At 46.1% G+C, this 23,526-nt stretch overlaps 1 protein-coding gene across 4 annotated transcripts in view; it reads right to left on the reverse strand.

Moving 5' to 3' along the window:
- The window catches only part of LOC130527608 (alpha-1,6-mannosylglycoprotein 6-beta-N-acetylglucosaminyltransferase B-like), a 46,912-nt gene that overhangs the window by 7,916 nt on the left and 15,470 nt on the right, over window positions 1-23,526 (reverse strand). For all 4 annotated transcript variants that reach the window (XM_057036268.1, XM_057036265.1, XM_057036266.1 and 1 more), the window contains 7 exons: window positions 21,546-21,693; window positions 16,866-16,975; window positions 15,233-15,309; window positions 14,797-14,976; window positions 14,302-14,466; window positions 9,490-9,659; window positions 1,711-1,842 (listed from right to left, as the gene is read on the reverse strand). In XM_057036268.1, the coding sequence (XP_056892248.1) occupies window positions 1,711-1,842; window positions 9,490-9,659; window positions 14,302-14,466; window positions 14,797-14,976; window positions 15,233-15,309; window positions 16,866-16,975; window positions 21,546-21,693 (982 nt within the window). The remainder of the gene's footprint in view (window positions 1-1,710; window positions 1,843-9,489; window positions 9,660-14,301; window positions 14,467-14,796; window positions 14,977-15,232; window positions 15,310-16,865; window positions 16,976-21,545; window positions 21,694-23,526) is intronic.

The following is a 23,526-nucleotide window of genomic DNA, read 5'->3' on the forward strand; positions in this document are numbered from 1 at the left end:
ACGTTGACCTTTATTTAGCTAGCACAACCCCCCAGAATACAGGGAGGATTGCTCCTTTAAACAAAAGGCACCCACAGAAAAAAAAGAAAGAAGAGGATTTGTTAGTCTTTGAGTTTTTTTGTGAACTGCTGAGATCCCGACAAGCTTCCAGAAGCATCCTGCTAAAATGAGCCTTATCTGCTGCTGGCATGTCGATAGATCTCCGATCTGATGCTCGGCATGCAGCGGAAATGAATTTACCCCTTCTATAATCAGACCAGGCGTTTCAGAATCGTCGACAACAACAACACTCGCGAACACACCCGCGTCAGCAGCGATGACAAAACACCCCACAGGACAGCCACATCTTGTCCAGACTTAATAAATGAATGCAGACGTTGGTAGATACATAAAACTGAATTAATTAAACCGGAGTTGAAGGCTCCCAAAGCTCAGAGCTCTTGATTAATGATGCCTTTCAGCACACAGGGCTCGGTCGGACTGATCTAAGGCCTGACAAAGCACCAGAGAGGAAGGAAAGATAGAAATATGCATATGTCAATGTCTGAAGATCAATGGATGCCTCACCAGAGTGTAATAAAGAGGAACATGAATGTGACTTTACTTTCTTTTAATATCGTACCGCACACACGCGTCGCGCACAAATTCTGCCCCTGACATTTTATGTTTTTAACTGTAATGCTAAAAATACCCGGAAAAGTCCATCTGGGGGCTCGTGGGGAGGGAACAAAAGGCTGCATCTCGCAAACACGCAAAGTCAGATTGTGTTGGGGGAGGCAGAAATCAAGACGGCGCTGTAACGACCGACTGGGCTGCTGACATCAGCAGGCAATTAGGTGTCTATTGCCGACAGAGTGGCCCCCTATTCCAGTGGAATGGTGCGTGTGTGTGTGTGTGAGAGAGAGAGAGAGAGAGAGTGACTTCCTTAACAGGTTGTGGGCTGGAAAAACAGCTCCAAAAAACTGCCCATGATGCATTTCTCTCACTCATTTTAAAAATACATGGAGCAGCCTTCTCGATGTGGTGCCGGCGCTACTTCCCCCTAGTTTCACTCCGTTTGTGCGCTCTCCCATTTTATTGACCGGGACTTCTCTTCACTCGAAAAGAGAAAGGAAATGATCACAACCCACTGCTGCAGTCGTCGAGACAAAAACGTGATGATGGAGGAGAATGAGAGTGGGACAGAGGCGGAGACAAAAAGCTGGAGACTTATTCTTTATTCGTTTCTGCTGTAGCCTGACGCAGATAATGAAATCCTGCAGCGTTGCCGCTCGGCCTGGTACTGCAGGTGTCTTTTTTTAAGCACAGCGGCAATTTCCTTTTGTCACTGCTGCGCTTAATGGATGTCTTTGACCTACTTCCCGTGTTTTTAGCAGTGCCAGAAGCTGATATAAACACGGCTCATTTCCTTTACACGTCACACTAATGACTCTCGCGCCACACACTGCAGTACTTTCTTTTATCTGCGCCCTCTTCCTGCCCACTGACGCCACAGAAGAAAAGAGCAACAGATCCATTAAAGCCTAGCGGAGAGCCGACTGGACCGGCGCCCTCCCTGTCCCTGTCTGTGGTGGGCTTTTTACATGCACCATCGCCAAAATTCCCCCATAAACACATCCAATAACTTTAGGCAACTGGATTTTTGCTGGCAGCACCCGCTTTGATGATGAGAGAGAGCACAGTTCTGGTTCTGTGCGTGTTCCCACTAACTTGTGTTTCTTGAGCGAGAGACCCATGTGTTGCTTCATCTGCTGCAGGCCGTGATAGTCGGTGTAGATGAGGTCAAAGGGCAGCGGGCCAGTCAGTGGACAACTCCCTCTGCCGGGCGGCACACCGAGGAACCTGCGACACACAAACACGCACAAAGACAGCTGAAAAACAGCGCTCAGATGAGCAGACGGACGCCAACGAGGGTCAATTCAGCTGGAAAACAATGGCGGGCTCCTCTGCTACCATGTTATCAAAGTGGCTCCAATTCCCTGGGAGCTGCATCAGAGCGTGAACGAGACTCAAAGACTCAAACGAAAAGACAAAATGATGGATACTCATATTCTTTTATGCTACCAATCAGATTCGTGGCATTAAGTAATTCCATCCTTTCCAGCTGAGCTACTGCAGGTGGATATTGTAGACTCGCCTTCATTAGTGTTAAATATAAAAAGCATAAAATGGATGAATGGGTGACATCTTTGCGTGAAAATATGTCAGGAACAAAATTCTTGCGCTAAATTGCTTTTTAAATGACAACACGACTCCTCATGTTGTTGTTGTTGCGCCTCTAATTGGCAGAGTGATGGAAAAAAGATGTGTGGGCGGTAGTCCTGAGCAGAACCGGCTCAAAATTTAACAGCTTAAATCATTTACAGTTAAAAAAAAAGGTATTATTGATTAAGATTTTTATAAATCTAGTTTTATTCTCATTTACATCTTTACACATGAGAACACACCATCAAATACGTCTAAATAAACTAAAAGTAAACCCTCTGCAATTAACACAATATAAAATATAGCACACGTAGGAAGCAGGGTTTTTTAAAATAGCAGCATTATTAAAATGCAGCGCGAACCTCAGTGCAGGAACAGTGAACACGGGTTTTATTCAACAGCGTTAACACCAGAACAGCCGAGCTGCCAGCATCTGTACGGTGGCAGCGTTGGACCGGCGACGTAGCAGCGAGGGCGACGAGCGGAGGGCGAAAACACCCGAGAGGAGCCCTGAACATAACCCAACAACGAAGACAAACAAGTGTGAAATAGAGATGCTGAGACTTTCACATCGGAGCGAATGTTCTGACCCCCTCAGGCGAAAACAGCCCAAACGATTGTTTGAGTAAAACTTGAATTTAAAGTGCTCCGTTGATTGGAGAGCGTCACGTGAGTCCTCCTAAATTCAATCAGCGCCAATCCGAGCAGATACCTGGGAGGCCTTCCGCTGAGCATAATTCAAACAAACAGAAGGAAGGATCTGAATGCGTAATGACCTGCCTGTGGTAGCGTGAAGCAGAAACATCAACAACAGATGGTCTAATGGGGAGAAGCTAAAAAAGGGCGGAAAAGGGATGAAAAAGGACACGTAATGGTGGTGAGTCACCTTATTCAGAACCCCGCGTGTTGATCATTCACTCCTGATGTGCTGTGAGATCTAAATGTCAGCTAATAGATGTTCTCCTACTTCTGCCCTGAAGACTTCGGTGATTATAAGATGCTGCCCACACACACAAACACCAAAGTAAATAGGAGGCAGCATTTGGTGTCTGGAGATCGATCGAGGGCCTCGCCGTTACCACGCTGACAGATCTCTGCTCTTGTTTCAGTAACAGATGAGGCCAGAGGCTAATGGAGAATCTAATGTAATTTGGAGCCTTTGTGAATTTCATTTGGCTTCGCGAGATTTGCATCGGAGTCTTTTTGGCTGTGCTGTCGGACTAAAACGCCGTTTAATAGCGTTTGCGGTTCTTATGGGAAAGCTGCTGGCATCTGCTGACCACGTCAAAGGGCAAAACAAGGCTAACGGAGTGAAGTAATGGATAAAGAACGGAATAAATGCAGGAAAAAGAATGTGCTGATGAGGCTGACGGGCAGCCGGAGTGGTTACTGGATCGGCTGTTTCTTTCTAGTGCGAGTTTATGAATGACTTCTCTACAAAAGTGGGAAAACCTGACGTCAAGGGCCTGCAGGCAAAAGCTTTTTGTTCAGGCTTTTTAATCTGATCTTTGAAGGACATGAGAGGAAATGTAAGTTGGCTTTGGGGTTTATTTGGGGATCAAAGTAGCGTACAGAAAGAATATAGTTTGTTCGGCCCAGACCAACACAAACATCCCTGCAGACAGGGTTATGTTATTACAGGCTTCGTGAAGTTTATTACCAGAAGTTGGGCTCGCCGCTTCCATTTCATCCCCGGGCAAGTGGTCCTCCACATCTCCACGCCGCAGCTGAAATCTGTATCCAAGCATTAATGAAGCAAATGCCACCATGTGTGGTTTGAAGCCTCACTTTAGATCCTCATGATGGGGTTTGAAAGCGTTCACTCTGCCAGGAGAGTGGCGGCCCTCATCAACCCCCTGGCCAGTGACATCACCGCGTCTGGCCGCGTCTTCACAGATAATGAGCACTCTCGTGGTCAAAAATGCCTTTTCAAAGAGTCCAATGATGAGCCATTAACATTAACCTCGTCACAGTTTTACTTTAGCTCCATAAAACGTCCCCCATCACCTCGGGCTGGGCCGACACGTGAGGCTGCTGATGCCACAGATGCGTAGCTGTATTGTTTGATTTGCTGAAATAGGCCTAGCTAAACCTCGCCTACACACACATGCGCGCACAAAAAGGGCATGGCAGCCATCCCAGACATAATCCCGATGCCGTGTAGAGACTCCACACAGGAGTCCAATTACCCATTGTTCTGTGGGCTCCTGACTGGCACACGGTGGATGAGCCCTGAGAACAAACACATGGTTTAAAAAGCTGGTATGGGCTGCGTCGGCCTGTGATTCCAGCCTCTCTCGTGTGCGTCTTCAGCATAAAACTGGGAAAGAGTGTAAATAAAGGTCTTATTAGCTGAAGAACCGCAGCGTTTTTTGTTTTCCTTCCACATTGGAAATGTCACCGGGGGGCAGAACAGCCCACTGCTAATAAAAACATGTCGACAGGGCGATTTTGACTGATGGCAGGAGGAAAACTGGTTAATTGGAAGAGGAAGGGAGTCGATGGCACGACCAGGGAGTGTTGCTCCACCAGAGCCATCAAGCAGAGCCAAAGGTTTTGGTGTACTAAATTATGCATCACTTTTACAGCTTGTGCAAGATGTTATCTTCAAAACAATGTTGCATTTTTTCCAAAATTTTCCATGTTACTGAAGAATTCAGGGATTACAACTTCCTACTGTAAAACTGACCCAATTAAATCTCTTGATTCATAAAGAATCTTCATCTGGAATGTGGAGTTTAGGCCCATGGAACGACGTCGCATCTTCAACGGAACTCTGGAGGTCGGAAAGTAAAATCCTTTCATAAATCCTATTGGTGGGCGCTTAATCCAAAACACCGAGAAAGTGACATCCACCTCATCCTCTCTTCCACACACACCGCACCAGTGGTTACACACACAGGACTCTACACCACACACACGTGCATATGCATCGGCATATGGTGGGACAGGTGTGCGTGAACAGATTCTCTGAGTTATGTGTGCCGTTATGTTCTCACCCGTGGCAGAGATCAAATAAATCCACTTTCCAACCTGCCCCGGGCACCCGGGCTGAAATGAGGCAGAAGCAGAGCGCGCCTGAGCGGACGCATCCCTCAAGTGTTGAGCGTGTGCCCGGGTGGGAGGATATCGAACATTTGTGTCAAGTGCTGACCGGGGCCATCCGGCAGCCTCACGCGAGCGTATTAGCAGGGGGTGTGTTGCTGTTAATGTTGCTTTTAAAACCAAAAATGAGCATTATCATGACTGACGTGCGGCTGGTGCAGAGTTTGTGCCCTGAATGATGCTCAACAGAACACGTCAATGTAGGTCCGTGCGAAAAAAAATGTGAAAGGGCGCTAAAAAATAGCGTTTTCTGGGGGAAAACCTCACAGAATGTCGCTTTACAAACGGTTTTATTATGCAAATCCTTGATTAGGCAACTCCTGACATTTCCAGATGTGCCTGCTCTGCGGGTTCTGCATATTTATTTGCCAGCCGCGGTCACGCATCGCTGATTTACAACAATTAAGAGCATTTACGAGGTTTATAATTGGGCAGGCAAGGAGCCATTATATTTCTGAACCCTGGGTGAGTTCAGGGCCTCATCCTGGAGTACGTTTTAATTCGCCATCCCGAGAAAGCGAGTGTTACAACAAAACACCTAAAAATTAAAATTAATGGACTCAGAGGACATTTTCAAAAGAAAAAGGCACAGCTTGACTGACACAAATGAGCTTCATTACTGGTACTTAACAGCTTTAATAACTGCTACCAATGTTTTGTTGGCTTTTCTACAGATTTACATTACAGAGAGTATTTCTGCGTGTTAACTTAACCGCATTCTCCTGACGTGCAACGATAATGCTACAGTGGAACTTCCTGGTCAGTGCTCTTGGTGACGGCACTGGGAGACAAAGCATACATCATAAAGCTACATTCATTGGTGAGTTTATTTTTAGATGTGATTAATAAAACATGGTGCCGATAAGACGGCGTTCACTACCGGCCCGGACGACGTCGCGACTGAGGGGCTGAATGTCGATCAGTGGTTGATTGCATTGATTTAACAGGAGCTCAGTGTTCCCAGGATCTGTTCAAACCCTGGGGAATGGGGAAACACACACACACACACACACACACACACACACACACACCTCTACTGTAACAGAACTATGATCCAAGTGACACGTGCTCTGAAACCTAATCCTAATAATCCCACAGGGCTTCAGTTCCTTTCTAAAACAGACCCATCAAACGCTCCCGTCGTAAATCAAACTTTTAATATTTCAAGTTTGACACCTTCACACTCTGCTTTGAGGAGAAAAACTATTTCTGAAGCACTGAAGAAAGTACTGAAAGAGCTAATCGTCAGACAGCAGGACTGGAGACAGGCATTGTCGGGGTTTTACACAGACATCTGTGTACATTACTTGCCGGTTCTCTGCAGCTGATGGTGCATTCAGGTCACGGACAGCCTCTCTAAAAGGTTCACTTTTCTGACAGCAGAAGAGCAGCAAGTCAAGCTAGCGAGGGCTTCTGGGGGGGATGGACAAGGAATGAGAATTGTGGGAGTCAAATGCAGAATGCCAATAAAACAATATCAGCATCTTCCAAATGCACCCACAGTTCAGACTCATTTCTTATTAATTTGCCTTCTGAAATGAATGTGTGGAGAGACGACCGATCTGGGTGGGTTTTAAGCTTCGGAACGAGCTTAATGGGCACACTAATTGGCTTAGAGCGGTGGCGTTATGGTACTGCTGATTTTTCTTTTGCCGCTGACTAATATGACCTCTGCATAGAAAAAAGTCTTTAACCTCTGACTCACAGGCTGCAGAGGGAATACCATCATTTAACGAGGTCAGGAAACTTCAAACACACGCTGAGGGAACTGTCAGAAAAGATCATCTGGGAAAACCGTCCAAGCTAACGTCCAAATAGAGCTCTACAGATGAAAAACTGCCTGCAACTGAGAGAATCTCAAGGCCAATCCAATTTTATAGGTTATTACGTAACCTCAGTAGATAGCTCCTCTGGCATTAATCTCTTAGGTTATACAAGGCCTTTCTGGGCCAAGACACTTGGATTTGAACCAGCTTGTGATGTAAGCTAGCTTCAGTTTTTTCACAACTGGCTGGAGCGGGAAATGTGCATACACAAGCACATATGTGCCCTACTGCTTCATCACCCCCCCATGCAGGATTAGGATGTTTGCTCATCTGGTTTAGACATGAAGCGAAAGCATGGTGGTAAAAGTTTATGGTCATTTGCTACAACTACAACACAGGGACACTCCCAAAACACACTTAGCAGAAATGGACAAATGTTAAAACATACAGCTGGCCAGCTCAGATCTGTCTCTTAAAATGCTTTGATAGCGCCGCCGCTAGCAGACATGCACCTCAGCCTCCAGCTACTCTTGTTTATGTCCCTCTTGGATGCCTGTCCGACGAGTCTCTACATATCTGCCTACACGTCACGGATAATTAAACACAGACAATGTGGTCGGTACTTTTCTTTTAATGTCGCTTCAAAAACGATATGAGGAAAACAAATTAGTCACTTAAAAGGCCTTGCTATTACTTCCATATTGTGTTATCCATCCAGCCATCCACCCAGTACTTTGTGAAGAAGGCCAACTTTTTAATGGGCGTCCCGAGACACCAACACAGTGCAAGTGATCCAGCCATCCATTAAAGGCTGACAACTGAACTGACCCTTGTGGGCATATCTGCCATCTCTCAGCTATATTTTAAGTATAAAATGGCTGTAGATTTTCCTGCTCTCCGCTGTTCCCCGCAGAGGTGTTATATGTCAACAAAATGACTCCCGAAGGCTGAGGGGGGTCAATAAAAAAATTCTTCTGTGATTTGTGAGAGCCGCTGCAGGTTGCACACAGTTTCTGCAGCCTGGGCACGGTTCCATCCTCCATACGTGTGTCATAGCAGCGATAAATGGCGGCAGGAAGACAAAGACCACAGCAAAATTGGCCAATTACACAGCGGCTCGGTTGGTTCTCAATAATTTTAGTGATTATCTTTGTCGGGAGTGACACTTGCAAAGACAGAAGTCTGTGTGTTAGCATGTGCGTGCATGTGCGCGACTCTCAAGATGCATCAGTCAGCAGAAGCACGTGCGCGTGCTGACGCAGGGGATTAAGAGACACACACCGACGCAGTGCCACTGACTCACTTCAGAGCGAGTAAATAAAAGATCAATACAGCGATAAATGAATCAACGGGACATGTTAGGGCTGGGATGACTAATCTTTAGGGTGAATAAAGATTCCACGTGGAGCACCTGGTGCCTTTACCATGCAACATTAGCATAAGGTGGTGATTACTGTATTTTCTGGACTATATGTCGCTCCGAAGTTTAAGTCGCACTAGCCAAAAAATGCATAATAAAGAAGAAAAAAATATATATAAGTCGCACTGGACAATAAGTCGCATTTTGGGGGGAAATTTATTTGATAAAATCCGAGACCAAGAACATACATTTCATCTTGAAAGGCAATTAGCAATCCATTAGCATGGATTAGCAATAGCGTTACGGTATGCTAACGTAACAAATTCAGCTACATGACCCACAACGAACTGAGTACGTGTCTGCTTTGTTAACGTAACATATTAACAGTTATTCAGATAACTATAGCATAAAGAACATCCGAGCAAGTTTACCAAACAATCAAGTCTAACTCCATAGACGAAGCACCGCTTCTTCTTCTGCGTCGCTAAAGGAACTCGTTCCTCAGGTACACACGCCTAGAGCGCCCTCTTGTGGTTATCAGTGTGAAAATAACGAACATGTGAAATTCTGTAGTAATGTATTTATATAAGTCGCTCCGGAGTACAAGTCGCACCTCCTGACAAACTACGAAAAAAAGTGCGACTTATAGTCTGGAAAATACGGTAGGTCGCGGTTGTCACGGACGTCGTCACAGGTGGTTGGCAACTGTTTCATGATTCTTAAAAGCAAAAAGAGGAAAGACGTTGAGGTATTCAGAACACGGAACGTGAACAGCGGAAATCAGGGAACCGTCTGACTGCGGTTCAATTAATAAACCAAATAAACAACATTGTCACTTAGCAATGGAAATATAATGTGTTGCTCATTCTGTTATGGAAAGAAAATCCTAAAAGAGCCAAATGTATTAAAATCTTTAGAATCTTCGCTCATATTTTTTCAGGCTAGTTTCTTTTCTGATATTCGCACCACCAGTATAACTGTGTCATTACCTTAACAACAACAACCCAACACCAGTTTGGACTCACTCTGGACCTTCCACTCAGAGGAACTCACCCCTGCAGCTCCTTCACGGACATGGAGATCTTGAGGTTGTGACCCAAAACGTGGAGAGCAGTGAGGATGTCTGCCCACTGGACCATCTCTCCCAGAGGACCCCCCTTCAGCACTTTGGGGCTGAAGACATCTCCAGACTCCTCCGTCAGGAAGCCCACGTGGATCAGGATCTGAAGAACAAGGACACATTTGGAATATCAACACTGGAAACCCAAACAAGGAAATATGCTTAAGATAAAAACCACTTCCGACAGGTGTACAAACGCAAAGTTTCCCGTTATATCGACGCGCATTCGTTAAAACTTTCTGATGACAGAGCTTCAAAGCACATTCAACGGAATCTGGTTTGCATTATTTTATTGACTGCGTAGTTAAGCTCTTTGGAAGCTGAGCTCCCACAGTCTTAATGAGTTCGAGGATTAGAATGATTAGAATTTCTGACGCTTTCGTACGAAAATTAGGCAAACTGAAAAGTAATTCTTCGCCTTCAAAGAATTATCGCCTCATGCAGCAATGAAATGGTGTGTGTGTGTGTGTGTGTGTGTGTGTGTGTAGCCACCGCATGGGTGTGCAGCACATCGCTTTCAGATCAACAATAAAAATTAAATTGAGGAAATAAAAAAAACGTCCCTTTTCTTTGCTATCACGTATTCAGTGGAATGAGTTCAGGTGCTGCTCGATCAGCCCCTCGTTACCCTAGCCTCCTCATCAAGGCAGTTTGGCAAGAGCAACATGTTTGCTTTCAGAGTGGATTAACCACGGCCGTGTCTAAGTGCTGCTCCGCCGAGCGGTCAGCGCCACAGCATGAACGCCATCATGCTACACACATAACGAGCTCCAGGCCAGATGGAGAGTGGGAGAAACTTTGTTGCTGCTATTCCTCTGCGCACGCTATATTTAAAGGCACGTACACTCTGTCCTAATTCTGTAATTAACAGGATCAACCAGCAGAGATGTATCCTCTCCTAGTGGCTACCCCCCCCACCCCCACCCCCCCAAGTCGTGTTGATTAATGGTTTTCTTGGTGCTCTCTGAACAGACCATCAAACATTAACGGTCAGAACTTCCCGCTGCAGGTTGTGCCGTGTCTGAACAGATGACAACACAACCCTCCACTGGTTCTAAATGGACCACAAATGCCCACAATGGGCCGCGGCTCTACCAACACAGCATCTGGGCACGGGCGGGAGATGTTTCCTTCTTTTTGGGATGTCGGCATCACAGCAGGAGCTGAACCGATCCATCAATCAGTCTCACATTCCAATTCGCTGCCAAAGACCTGAATCCTTTGGCTGCACCATGAAATTCCAGTTAGTGTAACTGGCCTGAAAGGGCAAATGTGCGGGAGTCCGACGCTTCCCTCCGTGACTTAATACAAGCAATGGGAACCTGCTTCAGCGGTCGTGCAGGTGCCTCCAGTTCCAGGTTCCCCTCCTTTTCCTCATTTACACGAACGTGGGGGCTGAGGCGGGTTGGATCCAGTTTCAGAGACCAAAAAAGCTGTTTTGATGTAAGCAGGCAGCTGGAACGTGATAGAAAACAGTTTGAAATGGTCCAGCGAGACCAAGAGCCGGCACCGTTCCTGCTGTTTCAGTGGGTCATTATTCAGATGCAGCTCTGTGATCACGCACGGGCGACTTCTCACCATATATGTTTAATAACATCATTCGGAGCTGCACTTAAAGCCAATTTAGTAAGCACGCTCTATGCATAATGTCCGCTTGGTAAGAAAAGATAAGCGAGATTTAATTATACTCTGGGAGGCAGATGGCGAGACTAAAAATCTTGGCGCCAACCTTATCCATTTGCTTGGCTTTGGTGGGTGTGGACCTCGCGAGCGTGTATCATAGAAACTGGCAGCTGTGTAGATAAAGAGACGGAGGAATGGAGTTTCACACACTGGCAGCAGCACTGTTAAATAAGGGAAAAAAAGGGCAAAATATCACACGGTGCAGCCGAGCTGAACAACTGTGAGTGGGTTCCATTAAACTGGCATCCACACAGACACAAATTAATGAGGAGAAAGGTTAGGATGCTCTCCAAAAGCACATAAGGTAGCAGCTCTGATCTACAGTGCTGAGAAGATGATTTCTCTCTCCGAACAGTGACTGAATCAGAGCAAAGTTCAGTGCTGCACATCGAGATTAAGGTGGGGAATTAACCTTTTGCGTGACAAAACGGGAATCGATAGCCAAACGGAAGAAAATGGAAGAACCTGGTTGAGCGGCCGTGTGAAGCAGAGAGCCGAACAAGCGGAACTCTAAAGCTGAAACGCTTTTTTCCGAATAAACCACCCGCGGTCTTGCGCTCAGTGGACTCGTGCGAACTCTGCGTGTGTTCGTTGCGGATGCTCCTTTGCTTGTCGCGAGCTGGATCCTCAAAGGCATCTGGCGCGACTCTCTGTTAGCATCTCACGGGGGGAATCGAGCGCAACGCTCCGCCAAACCCGAAGAGACAGACGGAGTCACGCTAACAACGCGCCCGCTTTCGAAGCTCCCGGTCGCCCTCGCGGCGGCCCGCCTGCCGGCGCCTGCCAGCATCCCGATTCTGAACGGGAGCTTTCTTGGCCGTTATCGGGCGGAGATAAGCTGTAAAAACAAACAACAAAAAGCAATTGTCTTCAACTGGCTGACACTTTGTGCAACTTGAAATGTTTGGATGCTGCCGGCATATGGGAGACGCCCGTGTCCAAGCCAGGGCGCCGCTTTACTCACTCAGAACTAACAGGGTAACAACGGCGAACGCAAACGCCCGATTCAGCATCTGCCAGTGTCACGCGTATGTGTTTACTGAAGCACCAGGGCCCCTGTGAAGGTCACAGCTGTCTGATGCTAGGCCACAGGTGGCTACACAGACGGCTGCTGCCAACCATGACGACTCTGCCCTTACTTTCACCTTCCCCATCATCCTGCTTTTATGCCTCGGCGGAATATTCCCCTCCCTTAATTCCCCCTCGAGTCTCCTCATTGACATATTCCCGTACGCATTTAATCTTCTTCATCACGCGCGCTTGCTCGCACGCGCCCACGCCGCCTCACTTTGTCTCCCGTGTCGTTATTCAACAGCGTTGTGTGAACTTCGTCAGTCAGAGGTCAATTAACTCTCAGGAGCAGCAGTCGGAGCCAAGCATCTGCTGACAAAGACGCGGGAGAACGTGCACACGCGCGTGCGCTAAAGTCACACAAGCTTGTCAAAGTGAAAGGGAAGTTTTGACTGCAGCCATTGCAGATGCTCCACTAAGGATGTTTTCTTTTCCACACCTCCGGGAGTGACTCCTGCTGCCGTCGCACCTCCCTGGAATTTCACAATCATTTCTCGTCTTCTTCTACTGCTTCTTTTAGGCAATGAGTGAATTTTGCCTTCAAGTATTGGCAAAGGAGGTGGGCTTCGAAAGAAACACGGAGCGCCTTTTTTTCTCAGGAAAAGGGGGCGGAAAAGCGAGTGAGTGTAAAAGATCTCGGCGGTATCCAAGGCAGGCTCCCCCTCTCCGTTGCCCTCCATCCACCCTTCCCTCCACGTACTTGCCCCTGCTCTGGTGTATTTTCTGAGGAGACATCCGTTTTCCCTGCACAATCCAAGTGGGAGCTTGGTCGGGAAATGGAGGAGAATCAAAAGAACCAGAGCGGGATGCTGAAAAGAAACAAACGGGCCGACAAATTTGGAGATTTCCGCTTTGATTCACTCATTTTAGGTTGTTTATTTGGCTCTTCGAGCGACCGAAACGCACACTTACATGCGCGCACGCATCTTTCACAAACACGGGGACATCTGCTGACTGCAGCAGCAGCACATTTCAGGGGATATTGGTTCTTCAAGCAGCTCTGGAGCTGTGATAGAGGTTAAAAAAAGGTACCCTCGGCGCACAAAAACAAAGGACAACATCAATCTCTGTGACAGGACGATTTCCACCCAGTTAAATTATTTTAGAGGGAGATGAGGGCTGAGAGAAGCCTTTCGTGGCGGAGAATGTGTGCTCAATCTGCCTTTTCACATTAACGCATTCATTTATCACCATTTTCTCAGCTATAAAGGATCATCCATTCAAAACAGATAACTGATGTGAGAAATAAGCGCCCTCGGCAGACAGAACCGAAGGGTTCCATGCAGCAGAGTTTCTCAGAATTTCGAAAGTTTGATTAAAAATTGCTGCCAACACATTTGGAAAAGTTCGATTTTTGAAATCAGACCATCATATATCTGGAACCCCTTCTCATGAAACAGCCACTGCTGCCTCAGTAGTTCCTCATATCCTATGGCTGCACCTCCATTATTTCTTTAATAATCCATATTCCACTGTACCTTTTGCTCATCCGTCCCCTTTTTATCCACCTCTTCTCATCTCGTTCTTCTCCCTCTGGCACTCACACATGCTTGGCATCTCTTCATCATCAGTATTTCTTACCTCCTTTCATGCTCTTCTACCTCATCCATCCTTTATCTCTATCCTGTTATTCACCCACACTAAGCCTACTAAGCCTGACTACAAACACCCCCATCCCACACCATCCAAATGTAGATTCAGGAGTTTGAAGTAAATTATAGGTTGGACTGTTTGGACTGTTGGGTGAGGGACATTAAAAAAATGAAATATATTAAACCAACATCGAGCAGTGCAGGACACTGTGGTGAATGAATTGGAAAATGGTCTTTTATTCAGAAAACAGGAGGATTTTGACTTGAAATCCTTTGTGAACATTATATGGCCATCCCTTTAAACTGAGGTTCTACAGGGTCCCTGCGATGTAATGCTTTTTATCAGTAAGTCATAGAAGCGTGACTACAGTGTCTTACCCTCAGAAACCCTGGTCTTACCTTCTTCTGGTCCCTCCACCGTTCCTCCAGTTTAGCATCCAGGCGGTTAGCGGCTGTCGTCCACTGTGGAGCGAGGCGACGGATTCGACGCTTCATGAAACTAAGCGACTCTTTTCCTGCTCCAACTTGGTCCAAAAGTACCGAGAGGTCCGTGCGGAAGGCGGCCTGGCAAGGACAGCAAAAAAAAAAAGAATATGGACAGAAGTGGGCGGGATTGCATAGAAAAAGTTACATTTTGACAGGAAAAATCAAGACGTTTTAAAGGTGTTTTAGCAAATTCTGTAGTGGAACATTTTTCATCTGCAGGGAAATATTCACAACAGCCCACACTCCTCCTACTCTGACAAAAATCAATGTTTCCCCCTCAAAAACAACCTGGACTAAACCCCGTTTACACTGCAGACTGGGGGACTTTTTCTGATTCGCTGCTGGACATTTTACTGTTGGCACAAGAGAAAAAGAATGCATATATAAAAATATGGTGACTGCCCTGACCTGTCTCTTCGGGGCTTTGGGTTGGTGCGTATGCTGAGTTGGGGGGCTGCTGTGATTCCTCCAGGCCAGCGGGGGGCAGAACCACTCCACTTCACTTAAGTAGATGAGGAAGGAGCAGTCCGAACCGTCAACACCGTAGAAGGCATAGCAAGGGTCGGAGGTCCAGCGTGCACGCATCCACTGAATGATCAACAGAGAAGCCAAACGTTTGAAGCACTGAAACTAAATCAGAATCTTTTTAATAACAGTGTTTTTTTAAACATCAGAGTCACAGATAATGAGTAACATCCATTGAGGTTCGTTGTAATATGATCTTTTAAGCAGAAAGTCCACTTCTCTGCAGAATATTCTCAGAGATTATATTTAAAATTGTTATAAAAAACTAAAATAATTATTTTATTTCTTTTTTAAAAAGAGAGCCAATTGTTTTACTTACGTCCACTTTTCCGGGACATTCTGGATACCGTGGGTCTCTCGGTACTTCACACTGGTTTGATGTCCCGTCTCTCAATGCTGATAAAACAGGGAAAATGTGTTTAAGTAACTCTTGTTACTATTTTACAATATCAAATTGCACAAACAGGGTTTTTTTTTTTTTTTTTTTTTTTAAAGTAAAACAGGATGTTTTGATAGAAATAATTACCCTCTAAAAAAAATCCTACATTAACCATTGTCATAAAATGTTAGCAGCAAACAATAAAGGTTAAATTCTCTTTAAAATGTAGATTTAATCTGTTTAATGACATCATTTCTAGGCTTTGGGAGCATACTCTAACATAGCAACGCCCGTTTTTCATATTATAGCTGCAGCGTGGACGAGCTGACGATGACTCAGCTCAAATTGCGAAGTAAAGAACGCATATATTTGTGTTTACTAATGACTAATGTGTGTTTTTCTCTGCACCCCACGGCTCCTCATCCGTGTCAGTGTACTGCAGTGCCCATTATTCATAGAACAGCCTTCTGCTTCACCGACAACCTGCTCGCTTTGACAGCACTCACTACATTAAGTGCTCCACTGACTCAACAGGATTGAGGGAAAGGCTTTGGACCAGCACATTTGCCTTTTCTCTTTTGCTCTTGGTTGTGTCTGTTTCCATTTCCCTAATGAAAAAAGAGACAATTCTCCACATCAGTCTTCGCCCGGGCTTTTTCTCCACTGACAGCAAACACTCAGCCTCAGGAGACATCTAGCTTAGCATTGCGAGGGCAACGGCGGCGCCCATAGCAATAATTAAAAATATGGTTAACTAGAATAGAAACTTGGCCTGTATCCCTATAAGACCTTTACCTTAGTGCTTGAGGGGACGTCTAAGCATGTTTTTGCTGTTCCCTCTCACGTGCGTATGGCCATGAGATTAATAAACTGCCGCTGAGCTGTAGGGTAATAAAGTCTGATGCCGGTGTTTCAATTTATCTGTCATCAGACAAAGCAGCAGTGTTTTCATTTTGGCATGAGCAAGTGTCCCTGCAGATACGGAGAGGAAAAACAAAAGGAGATCCTCATTTATTCTCTTGTAGACTTGGGCAATTACTGTGTGTGTGTGTGTGTGTGTGTGTGTGTGTGTGTCTGTGAGTGTGTGTGTACCTGCAGTATTGCCACCAGCATTGTTTAGGTTTTGATTAAAAATGCACAAGATGCAGAGAACAGGAAAGAGGGCTGAATAAAGCAATGATGAGGTATTCAGAGGAGGCCACAGCGCTGCACATGCACACTTAATTGCGCTCATTCATGTTCTTGCTGCTAGGAAATCGCTACCGTTACGGCTCCAGATGTAAAGCTAACAATGTAGCCCAAGACGCTCGGATTGTAATGATCCCATTTTTGGAGTTGTCTTTTTTTATTATTTAATGTTAAATCTATTGCATCAGGCAATGTTCTACTAAGTCTTTGCTTTGGAAAAAGTAAATAAATAAAAAATCATTCTTATACTTTACCAAGATTCTCCCCTCCCTTCAACACTTAAAGTTTGGCCCCAAAACAAATGGTGAAAACCCAAAATAACCTTAAAAAATCAGACTTTATACAGCGATAACGACACTTGTGAAGGTGGTGTTTGCCGCTGTACCTCTCCCTTGCACCGCGCTGTTCTGCAGAATCTGCTCCACTCTGATGGCCATGTTGGACACGTTCTGGGCGATAGCTTGGATCCTCTCCACCAGGCCGGCTGGCTGAAACCTGTGCACACAACACGCCCAGAAACACGAATGAAGTGGACATAAAGCCAAAGCAGAGGATGAGGTGCTAACACAATGCTGTCACAGATTGGAGCTTCCCGTGTTTGTCTTTGAATCCATGCCGGTCCCAAAAAAAACATGTCCTGCCTGACAAAGCACAGGTCAAACATTATTAAGTCCTTTATTCTGAAACCCTTTGCCGCCTATTGAATGTCTTTCTAGTGCCGATGGCAAATGCACATGGTGATTTCTGATTTTACGGCTGCTAATGTGAGCTGGGAAGCGCGTTAACTCAATTCATTGCACAGGTCACGATCTTGCACTGTTTAGTCCATTAAAATCCATTAATTCTGTTTTAACACAAAATCCGAGCAGCGTTTAGACAGTTCTGTAATGATGTCCAGAATCAAACCACTTCACAGCGTGTGTTAATATAGGCCAAGGAGAGAAATGAAGATGAAGTAATGTCGGCATTAAGGAGAACTTGTTTTGGTACCATAGGTCGTGTTTCCACTGCAGGAACTTTAGGCTAATTTTACAGGGTGGGTGTGTGTCTCTACTGCAGGAGTCTCCCTCAATGGGCCATTAACAGGAACCCAGTAAAGGTTCCTGCTCCAGGCAGACAGAAAGCGCGCCTCAACTCCCCCCATGATTAGCTCCTTCCTCACGTGTTATCGTACGACGACTATCCGGTGATCGAAACTTGTGATGTCACCGTGGAGACACGACCATCGAGAGGGCCAAGTGAGAGGAATGGCTCCCGTAAAGTTCCTGCCTCCCCAAGGATTTACCGGGAACTCCCTCAGTGGAAAACGAGCCTATAATGAGCCCTGAAAAACTAAATTATGAATGAGATAATGGGCCACTACCACTAATGTTCCAACAAACAGGCGACAAAACGCCTCCGACAGAGGAACAAATTACTGCAGCCTGTTTCGTCATGCAATCCTTCGAAGTTTGCTTATTATTCCCATCTTTAGTCTGCACCGATTCTCCAGCAGATCTCTCTGTTCTTCGGATATTCTCTTCCCTTCCCTCTGATCTGGCTCTCTTTGCTCTCTGTTTTGCATCTCAACAGTTGCGGAAGTGTGACATGTAAATTGTTAGACACTTGGTTGGAGCGTGAAATGGAATGAAACCTGTGTTGTTAATGCAACCACTTCCCAGGGGTGAGAGACTTTTAAAGTCGGGGGGAGGGGGATGCCGTGCTGAGCCCAGAAAGTTTGTATCACAAATGCTCATTAAGTCCATTTAAGTGACTTGATTTCACTTCGGCAGATGGTTGAAACTCCAGAGGCTTATATCTAGCATGGAACTCCTTGGAGGAGGAGGAGGAGGAGGAGGAGTGGATGATGATGTCGATGGGAATTGGTCACTGTGCGCTTCAAATTTGCACAGCTTGGCTAAACATTAAAAATCAAATCTCAGCGCAGCTTGTAAAAGCACCATTTGTAACCATTACTAAGCCCAGTTTAGACCTGTGAACTTTTATTTAAGCCAGATGCAGCTGTGTAGAATACCGAACATTAGACAGAGCTGCCAAAAAACGGGAATGTTTCAACGCTTTTAGCCGCAGGGTGGAATTAGGGAAGCCTTAGTGGGAGCACGAGGAGATCTGACATGTGCACTCAAAAGAGTCAGCTGTGGTGGTTTAGGCACCGAGTCAGGACGCCTGCTGAGAGTTGCCCTAAAGATGAAGCTGGAGAACCAGGACGCGCTGGAGGCATGATGCAATCATTACAGATCTACATAAACGTGCATCCTCTCTGGATCTCAGGTGGCCAATAAAGGTTGGATTACTTTATTATCGCTTGTAATTAACACAAGTTATTTGCCTGAAGCAAATAAATATTTTCTAAAAGGCTGCCATTAACCAGATATTTTATTTTGTTGAAATTAAAGTTTTTACATGGCACAAATCTGCAGGCAAAACCTGTAGTTTAGTGAGAATTCCACTTCTACACACAGCCCTGCGAAGCATTTTCATCCTTTCCTGCATGATTCAACTCTTGGCGTTGGCCCAGGTCTCGTACTGTAATCACATATGTAGCCTTGAATGTGCTTGAAATGGTAAATTAGGGGCATTTTTCCTCTGGGCCATTTCCCCAGGGGAGGGTGACATGAACATCAGAGGTGGCATCAATCAGCGACCACGAGGCGCTGGTAGTTTGGCCTCCAACATCAGCCCATTTTAAACCGCAGTGTCGGGAAAAAATAGGTCCTGCTTTTATGCTTCTATGTGTCTTATTTTCATCCTTTCCAGTGAACGCATGAGGCAGAAATAACACCTAAACAATAATATTGAAGGAAAATTTGAATGTTGATTATAGGTTGACTTGGTGGGAGAGCAAGAGGCCTTTGAATGACAGCTACAGCATCAAAACATGAGACGAACTATCATAATTAAGGATGATTCCAGCCTCCACGGCACCGGTCCGTCCCGTTTTTATACCTGAGTTATACCTGTGTCTCCTGTTACTGAGCGACAGTGGTCGCTAGCCTCCGTGTGACCTCACCAGATAAGCCCACCTTGAAGAGGCAGGAAGCTTTTCGCTGAAAGGCGTGCTTTGGAGAACGGGATGAAACGCAGAGATGGGGGAGACGATCACACAATGACAGGAGAAAGATGAAGGAAATGAGGAGGAGGAGCGAGCGGGCCAAGGCAAACGCGGCAAAATCTGATAAAATGACGAGCCGCTCGTCGTCAGGAAGGCAACAAAACAGCTTGACTGAAACAATCAAATATTTAGATCGATCAAAGAATACAGGGATACGCATATTTGAGGGTCCACTGATTTGTTCTCCTTTTTAAAAATGGGATTCAGATAACTGGCAGAAGATAAATCACCGTGTTTTCCTCATTTCTCGGCAACACCTAATCAGCTTAGCGCCCTAGAACATCCCATAACCATGTAAAACAGGCGCAGCATGTGGATTTTTATCTTAACGTCCTTTCGTTTTGCATGTGTGTGTGTGTGTGTGTGTGTGTGTGTCCTGAAGTATTTTACCACTGTGATCTTAAATCAGCCCAATGATTTTTTTTTTTTTTTTAAAAACTCAGAAGATTTCAGGGCTGCAAAAGAGAATCTTGGGCCAAAAACATCTCCAAATGCAGATCAGCGACTGCACGTGCACACACTTTATCACACTTTACAGACGGATGTGCAAGAAAACGTGTTATTCTGCTTTTGTCATCTCGGAGTCGACTAATTAGGCGAAGGTGTGTTCTGAAACAAGGACTGAGAGTGCACCACTCTTTCTTCTCCTCCCTCTTTGTTGGCCACACCGCCCCCCCCCCCCCCGCTATTCTGGCTCCCCTTTCTGCTCTAACGAGTGGCTGCCCCACGGGCGAATTCTCAGTCTTCGTCCTCAGACATCAAGTCCCATTCGCTGATATGCAGGAGAGTGTCAGGAGCAATGAAGCTCAGAGGGAGACGAGACTCCTGCACAGTCAGTGTGCGCACGCCCGCGCTGCGTTTGTGGACTGTACTGTCTTTCAGGAAAAGTGAGCGTCAACACACGTTCATTCCCTCCTCTGTAAATACACATAATAAGTAGGAAGAGTGTGTGTGTGTGTGTGTGTGTGTGTGTGTGTGTGTGTGTGTGTGTGTGGGAGGGAGAGAGAGAGAGAGAGAAACCTTAATCCTGCAGGGTTTAAACTTGGACAGAGGTCTCTACCCTGGTCCGATGCCCAGATCGGGTTTAACAGCAGTTCCCTTAAATAAACCAGCGCCCCCCCTCCCTTAGCAACAACACACACGTTATATTATCACTACAAATGTACCTGATTTAAATGCACTTCAAAGGTTCAAAGGTTATAGTGGTGTAAATGTTCACACTGACTAGAAAACGCTCCAGAATCTGTCATTTATCCAGTGGCACATAATTACAGCAGGACAGTCACCAAACATCGATTTCAGCTACTATTTGACCTTACCCCCCCCCCCCCAATCCATATCCAGCCACATTACCTCCTTCCTGCAAATATTGACAAATCTAATCGTCCCACATATACCTGTCTGTTCCTGAAGTTCTGTAAAACAGGGATGAGACGCCGAAGGCATCGCTTCCCATCGCGGCCTGAGAGCAGAACATTTTCCCCCACATTGAACAGCCCATTACTGGACATTGATTGCAGTTAACACCGACGTCAGGCCGCATTAATCGCCGCATCCTCCCGCTTCAGCGCTGCGGCACTGATCAGAACCTCCGCGCTTATCCGGGATCATTTAACAAGGTTTGAGGAAGTGAGAGGATTTGTGTCAGGGCGCATCGCGTCAGCGCCCGTTTGGTCAGGGCGTTTGAAAATGACGGGGAATTAAAGCGACAACCTCGAGTAGAGAACACAAACTGGGGATTTTAGCGCTAAAGAGCGCCTGATAAAAGCCGCCGCAAGGTCACCCGGGACTTTCAGATAATAGACCGTTGCAGAAGCATCTCCAGGGGGTGGAAATAGGAAGAAAAAAAATAATGATGCAATGCCTGAAGAGACAACAGAAGTCAGGTCAGCAGCAGAGGGACATCAAGGTGTGGATGGAGGTTGAGGTCGCGGAGAGGAAAAGTCAGCGTACCTGCTGATAGCGGAGCTGAGCTCGTCCAGGCGCCGGGCGTCGGTGGTGGTGTTGTCCAGTTTTGACAGGTTGTCTATCCTCTTCAGGATCACCTCCAGCATGTCACTGATCTTCTTCAGCACGCCACGTGACTCCACGCCTCCCAGCACTTGAAAAGGGGGGGGGGGGGGGGACAGGAGATGAAGAATGAGCTGACGAAGAGCGAAGCGCTTTACAAACGTGTAGGAAAAGCACGTGCATTAATCACGACGCTCGGGGGCCGTTCCTGGCCTGCTGCCGGGGATTTTGTCCCTTTTCGCTTCACTGCAACAGAAATCCAAAGCAGATTTCTCCCGGACAAATGTCCCGAGTACGAGCCGTGGACTTAATTAACTCGACGTGACATCATAGTCAAAGCCACCGCTAAATGCTACAGTTATTGGTCATTTGGGCTCCATTAAAGACAAATATATCAGCAAATATCACCAAACAACTACCTTTTTTCCCCCCAATGCAAGTATCAAAAGCAATTTTTCTCTTTGCATGCCACATATCTCACATGTGATATATTATTCATAGCAAATGTCGAGTCGAGGCAAAGGCGACATTCGTATTGGTATCAGACGTCTCATTCCCAGGTTGGGGACGGGATTGGAGACGTTAGCAGACGTTAGCATTAGAACATGAGATGGTCAGAAAGTTGGGGGGGCAGGACATGGAACATGGTCTGGCTGGATAAAAGGTGTTCCAACCCTCAGATAATCACGCCCACGTCTAGACGCAGACGATCGGCACTGCTTTCAAGACTGAGGAAGTCGGAGGCACAGGAGAAGCGCTCTTATTTAATGGCCTTGCAGACCCAATTTACAGAATATGTTTCAAATGGCCGTTTTAAAAAGCCACTTATCATTACAGGGTCATTGTGAGCATGATAAAATAGGAGCACTTATCTTGGGATGCTGTCAGACCAGCCGTTTCTGTCCCTGAGCGTCTGTCTTTGCATAATTTGAAGTCAGTGACAATTCTAATGTTCTTGTTCCCAAATCTGACTCCTCAGCAATAGAATCATTCATCCATTCATTCAACCATTCATTTGTTTGGTTATAGAGGAGAGGTTGTGAAAGAGGATGATTCGATTTTAGCTGCTAATTCATAATAATGTGTCACACCTGTGGGTTAAGTTGGCCCTTTTTTGTCCTGTCTCCATGTTGGTTTTGTGAGTTCCTGTGTGAGTTCCTAACTCTCCTATCGTTTCAGGTCACATGCTCTTCCTCATGTGTCACCAGTCCGATTGTCTTCCCTGATTCCTGATGGTTTCCAGCTGTTCCCCATTACCCCCCCCCCCCCCCCCCCCTTTGTCCTTTGTGTCAAGTCTTTGGTCCTGATCACCAGCCTGTGCTTCATAGTCACGAGGATCTAGTCCTCGAAAATCTTGGTTTTTCTAGTTCCTCGTAAGAGAGTTTTTTGTTGGCTCTGCCCCTTTTCTAGATTTCTTTTAGTTCAGTCGTTTTTTTGTTTCATCCCTCCTTGGAGGCGTCTTGAGTTTCAATAAAGACTGTAACTTCCTGAAACTCTGCGCTCGAGTCCCGAGTGAGTTTTGTCATAATGAGAATATCATCTGTGTGTCTGTGTGTGTGACATTTTACCTTTTAACCATGCAACACTGAGCTACACGCTATGTTTTGTGGCCCGCTTCAATCAGCACAATCCACCACATCACAACAGGAGCGTCGCCGGGCGGCTGAAACGGCGCCGTCACACCGGGTTTTTCAAACCGTGTCATTGCTTTGGGGCTCCCCGAGACAGCGACGAGCCGCCGCTGACCCGACTGCACCTCATTTTAAGGCCAACACACCCAGAGGCCCTTAGCCGTGCAAAGTAAATCCACTAATTAAAATACCGTGGCAGGATGTGTATCTCCGGAGATCAGAAAAAAGCTGTTCTAAGGCCCCTGCCTGCTCATAAACAGGCTCTTTACTGTCGCACTGCGTAGCGGTTGCTT

Source organism: Takifugu flavidus, chromosome 6, assembly GCF_003711565.1.
Source record: "Takifugu flavidus isolate HTHZ2018 chromosome 6, ASM371156v2, whole genome shotgun sequence".
Taxonomy (NCBI): Eukaryota; Metazoa; Chordata; class Actinopteri; order Tetraodontiformes; family Tetraodontidae; genus Takifugu; species Takifugu flavidus.